Source organism: Hordeum vulgare, chromosome 7H (genome assembly GCF_904849725.1).
Source record: "Hordeum vulgare subsp. vulgare chromosome 7H, MorexV3_pseudomolecules_assembly, whole genome shotgun sequence".
In the NCBI taxonomy this organism is placed as follows: domain Eukaryota; kingdom Viridiplantae; phylum Streptophyta; class Magnoliopsida; order Poales; family Poaceae; genus Hordeum; species Hordeum vulgare.
The window spans coordinates 574870672-574876265 of record NC_058524.1 but is presented as its reverse complement, the minus strand read 5'-3'; the positions used below and the strand labels follow the sequence as shown (position 1 = coordinate 574876265).

The following is a 5594-nucleotide window of genomic DNA, read 5'->3' as shown; positions in this document are numbered from 1 at the left end:
TTAGGTTCAAACCGGAAGAAGTGTTTGCACCCCTGCACTATGCAGCACTAGTATATGATCATCACTGCAAACTTCTGTTCCTATTTTCCAAGATATTCAGAGATAGCGAGCTCAGAATCTCACGCTGGATCAATCTTTCTGAGAACATGCAAAGCAAGCCAGCACATCCAAATTGAGAACCATCAAGGTCAAGCAGTCAAAGAATGATAAAATAAACTTGAAAAATCATCAAACTTCAACTTCACAAGCAGCACACACTCACAAAAACACATCAGGATTTCAGAATAAGCACAATTCCGGGTTGCAAATTTCCCGATGCTTCATGCTGTTTAATAAGGCGTTTAACTTCCAGTGGAGGGGGAGGGGGCAGTTAACAAAACATAACGGTCGGTCATACAGTGCATAATGTTCCAAAATAAGAAATTGGTGCAATGGTTAGCTAGTTATCTAACAGCAGATGATGGCAACTACCCTTATCTTCTTTTCTCCCCCAAAGAAGAAGAAACTCCCCTTATCTTTCCGTTCACAAAAAAAGATATCCGCTGTTCCCAACAGCGCTGAAGTTCCACGCAGGGAATCTATGGCGCCATAGGCGGCCTCTTGCCGTAGATCATCTCGGAGAAGGTGTCGATTAGCTGGCCGGCGAGGCTCGCAGGATCATCGATGAAAGTGTCCACAAACACGCTGACCACCCTCTTCTCCTGCCGGGTAGCCCGCAGGCTCAGCCATGTCAGGAACTTCACCCTGAAGCTGGCCTCGACGTAGCCCTCGCATTCCAGCCACCTGATCACCTTGACACAGTACACATAGGCGTCTACATCAGTGCACTCTGCATCCTTGGGTTTTCCTGGTTCTGGTCCAGGTTTCAGAGGGCAAGGCTGAGGAACACGGCCATCTTTGTTTGGTTTGCTCCCACTCCCTGTTACAGGAACCGGTGAACCTGCTGCGTTGTCCGGCTTGTTACGCTGCGGCAGGTTCGAGGGCTTCCAAAGAGCAGGTGCTTGAGCAGATGTGTGAGGCTCTGATGGTACATCACTGTGTCCACTGTTCTCACACTTCCCAGGGGTTCCTTTGCATGACAGACTCCTGGGGTCTGTTTCAGCCTTCCAACCGTCATCTTGAAGAATATGGTCATCAGACTTTGCTTCAATGCACCTTGCAGAAAACCCCCTGCAGTTCTCAGTCCCTTCCTGTGTGACGCGTGGCGGTGAGCCGCGGTATTCGGGCGGAGAGACCGACTCGTTTCCAGTGTGCTCATGTGATGCAATCTCTGAGCAGATCGTCGCCAGGTTTTGCTTCAAAACTTCCCGGCTATACCCCATTAACTCTGACGGCCTCTTTGGCAAAGCTGCTTCAGCAGCTGAACCAGGTTCTTCTTCGTTGTCGTCTAGAGCTGATGCTGATCCCCTAGGAGCTTCCTCCAGCACATCAACTTTAGTTACCCCAGCAACACCTGTTTTAAGATCTCGTGAATCACCGTCGGTTTCATTGCAGCGATGAGGTGCCTTTTCAAGACTTGTCCAGTATTCAACGTCGCTTTCTGGAGACCTGCTGAGATTGGCAGAAGTTGTATTGTCATTGTTCGATTCCACGTCTTCAGAAGAAGGATTCGACAGACCACTGCTATTTGTCTTCGTGCTTGTGTTATTTATTAGGTCTTTTCTAGCATAAATTGGCACTGAATCTTTTGCATCCATTTCCTTGGGGCAGTTAATGGTATTTGTCCTGACTTCCCACGACCCAATCTCCTTTGAGTTGGTGAATGCAACAACCTTGATGACATAGGACGTACGTGGCGCAAGTCCTCTGACCACTAACATTGTCGATGGCACCGGTACTATGCCTGTTGGGATTGAGGAATAATGTTCTTTGCTGGCCTCTCTGTGCCACAGGTTAAAGCCAGTTAAACCTTGAGATAGCATGGGGCATGCGTTCAGGTCAAAAACTACAGTGACAGATTCATGGGATATATCCTCAAGCTTTATGAACTTTGATGGTACCACACAAGAACCTGAGTTGCAAGTGATATGTGGATAAGCATTAATTTCAATTACAGGTATACATACATGAGAAAAAAATAGGAAGCATGGAAACTTACTCTGGCTTTGCGACTCAGTTGTTAATGCACCAGATAGCATAGATTCCAGAGTCTCCATTGCGCAGTTGCAAAGCTTCTGCACTTCAGCACCTACAACAAGACGACCAACAATTCCCTGACCCTTATCTTCGAGGCCACTAATCGGACCAAGCTCACCCTCCAGTTTCTTCAATGCTGTATCCACAAACTCATGGAGGACCAAGTACTTCTTACTGGATATGAGGAGCTTATGACTAAGAAATATACGATGGCACAACACATCAGACCTCCGAGCATCTTTTGCTATCAATAGTTGTTTCTTCCAGCACCTGAGAAAATGAAATTACATGGGCATCCTTACTAACTATACTTGCTTGCATTCTCTCTAATATACAGATTAGATATTCCGGCTGATAGGACCATTTCCCACTGGAAAAAACAACTCAAATTCCTCAAACCGCTTTATCATTCAGATGTTTACAGATCAGATTGTGAGAAAATAACTTATCCCGGACCAACTTTGTTATTCAACCATGTCTAGAGTACTATATTTTTTCCCTTCCATTTTAACATTATCTTTATGGAAGCATAGCTAGCAAGGGTGTCCTGAGTACTATTCACAAACAGAGAGGTACAAGCAAGACACTCTAGCACCCCGAGTACAAATATGGTTTCGTCTCCTCACCAAACTGTAAAAATCAGGGTGGGGTGCTAACATATAAAACACGGAAGGCCTCGGGGACATATAAAACACAGAAGGTGAAAATACAAAACACGCTTAGAGGAGAAAGAAACTGTGGGCACATAGTAAGAATTTGGTGCCACCTTTTTATTTCACTAAATTACCATAACTGAAAAGCATAACATATAAATGAGAAATAATCTTATAGTAGCAGAAACAAATAGTTATCTTAACCACCACACTGAATCTTAGACAGCTCGGATCAACAACTAAAGAGACATTATTGTGATATCCACGTATGAACTCTACACAACATATATGTTGCACTAGTTATTTGTATGGTCAATTTAGGGCTAAAAACTGAGCCATTCTGAATAAATGAATCATGCTGAGATTTGCAAGAATAAAATTGATGCGATAAGGCAGCTAACAAGTAAATCTGGAAGCGTTAGTACCGAAACAGATATATGTGATTAATTCTAACATTAGAATATTACAGTAAAACACTATAATTGGAAAGTGTTGCAGAAAAATACCCAAGTAAATCATTTTGTCTCCCGCAGTGGACGCAGTAATAAGCCCCATCAAGTTTCTTTGACGATCCACTCTGCACAATTCCGGATCTTTCATCCCCGAATGCACATTCCAAATGGCATGACAAACCACATGACTCTCCCTGCAAGGGCTGATCTGAATTGCAGGACAGCCAGAGGCTAGGATCCTTATTGTCATCATACTTAAAACAGATACAGCATGAGCAACGTCTGCAAAATTTATCTGCTGGATTAAGACTAGCCCTGCAAGCTAAATTGCGGCATGCACTGTTTGTTGGTGCAGTCACACCAGCTGTTACTGGAGTGCTGGCAATAACTGGAAGCAGTGTAGCATCATTCTTTCTCTGCTTTTTGTGAGGGAACTGGAGAGTGCTTGAGTTTTGCTCAGGGTCTGACTTGGATACACGTTTCCCATGGCCAGATGGCTCCCCATTCACAGCTTGGAAGAGATACTTTAGCATTATTTTCTTTGATACCCCGTCATATTTTCTCTCTCTACAGAACACAGAGAAGAGAATCTGCTTGACATCATGGCTTGTCCAGTTATGTAGCAATCCAAGTGCAATATGCGGACACTTCGATAATTGAAGGACAAGTTCTCTCTTTGCATCGACACTCAGCAAACGGCATTTATCTGGATCAGAAATACATCCTGTAGAACCAAAATGTTAAAGTTGCTGACAAATTTATTTTGGAACATTCTCAGAGTAGTGGTAGACTGATAACCAACAATATGTTATCTAACGTATAGTTGAGGTAATAAACAGTACGAGTATAGCAGATCTCTTCAAGAACATAATAGTTGATTGCATTGAGTTAAAGGTACATTAAATACATATAAGCTTGCGGGCTAGATGGAATGTCTTATACTAAAAGGAGAAGACATTGTCCGAAGAAGAATCAGTAATGTGCAATGCATCTTCAATATACTCCGTACAGTATTCTTCTAAAGAAGATGTTATGAGTTAAAAGAAAACAAGGTCCAAAAATGATGTATTTATGTATCTTCAGTAATAAATACATTATCCTGGGATTAATCATGTATGCAGAGTTGCAGGCATAAAAAATATGTGATGTGCGATACTCACTGGATGTAGTCAATGAGATCATGTCCTTGCCGAGCAATTTACACTAACTCAGAAGGAAAGGATAGCCTTTCTCCACAAATGCTGATGAAAATCAATAATAATCATATGATTGCAGTAAGCTGACATAAAACATGAATCATATTCTGGGTTAACTCCAAAATCCATTCAACTGTCAACCAAATTCTGCCGACGCGACTTCTAACGCAGCAAATAAACCCGGTGAGCAACCCACTGGGATATGGACAGTAGAAATCATATATGCATTTCTGAATCCTGGCAAGTAAATGCACGAATGACGACTACCAAAAGCAGAGAAGACACAATGCGGCAATAATAACTACACGCACACGAACAGAGCACCGAGAAAAGAGCAACCTTTCTGGTTTCTTGCCCGTTGATTTCATCAAGGTGGCAGCACTACAGTGACAGACCAGGCACAAAGGCACGGACAAGCATAGTTTGCGACCAGGCGGTGAAATTCTACGCGCACATTGCAGGAATCGCAACCATGGGGATTCGTACGGCCTAAAATCCGCGACCGAACCGGGCGGCAACACGCAAACGCCGGCAAGAATAGGCGCGATTTCGAGGACAAGCCCTAGCTGGCGAGCGGCCCGGGGGGCAGGGGCCAATCCCCCCTCCCAAAAGAACATGCAGAACAGGATCGACGCCGATCGCGCCGGGAATCGGCCGCCTGACGAGCTCGCCGGCGGATCGCTGGCGCCTCCACAGGGCATAGGGGCAAAGGTTGGCCGGGAAGGAAAAGAAAAAGAAACATTCCACAAAAACAAAACAAAAGTACGCGGAAATGTAGAGGGAGGGGAAAGCGGGCAGGTCGCGGGGTCGGCGCTGACCGGAGTAGAGGGAGGAGGCCATGCCGTGCAGCCGCGGGTCGCGGACGGGGGGCGGCGGCGGACCGGCTCTCTCGCTCTCTGCTCTCACTCACTGCCTCCGCCTCTTTTCCGGCGCCTCTTCACGTCCGCGCACGACAGCCAGACCACAAACCCCTGGGGCGATTAGAATAATATAAAAGCTAAATATACAGTACATACTTTTCAGTGACAAACATGTTCAGTTTGCTTGCATAATTAGTGACGATGTACTGAAACATGCATGTATTTCATGAAATAGATATGGTCCAAATATTTTTGTAAAATTAAGAGGACATGTGGCATCATGACTGTGCAGGTCTA

At 44.7% G+C, this 5594-nt stretch overlaps 1 protein-coding gene across 2 annotated transcripts; it reads right to left on the bottom strand.

Annotated features, from left to right (window-relative positions):
- Positions 1–277: 277 nt before the first annotated feature.
- Positions 278–5360, bottom strand: LOC123412590 (VIN3-like protein 2). 2 transcript variants are annotated; one of them, XM_045105541.1, is made up of 4 exons: positions 5256–5360; positions 3296–3965; positions 2099–2406; positions 278–2011 (listed from the first exon to the last, which is right to left on the bottom strand). In XM_045105541.1, the coding sequence occupies exons 1-4, from the start codon at positions 5275–5277 to the stop codon at positions 579–581; spliced, it is 2433 nt and encodes an 810-aa protein (XP_044961476.1). In that variant the 5' UTR covers positions 5278–5360; the 3' UTR covers positions 278–578. The 2 variants fall into 2 exon arrangements, with proteins under 2 accessions (XP_044961476.1, XP_044961477.1); XM_045105542.1 differs by lacking the exon at positions 5256–5360 and adding an exon at positions 4402–5226.
- Between the last annotated feature and the right edge of the window lie 234 nt (positions 5361–5594).

Coding starts and splice junctions, on each gene's coding strand:
- LOC123412590 (XM_045105541.1), bottom strand. CDS start 5,277: ATGGCCTCCTCCCTCTACTCCG. Junction 2,407..3,295: donor AGACAAAATGATTTACTTGG/GTATTTTTCTGC, acceptor TCATTTTCTCAG/GTGCTGGAAGAAACAACTAT. Junction 2,012..2,098: donor AACTGAGTCGCAAAGCCAGA/GTAAGTTTCCAT, acceptor CTTGCAACTCAG/GTTCTTGTGTGGTACCATCA.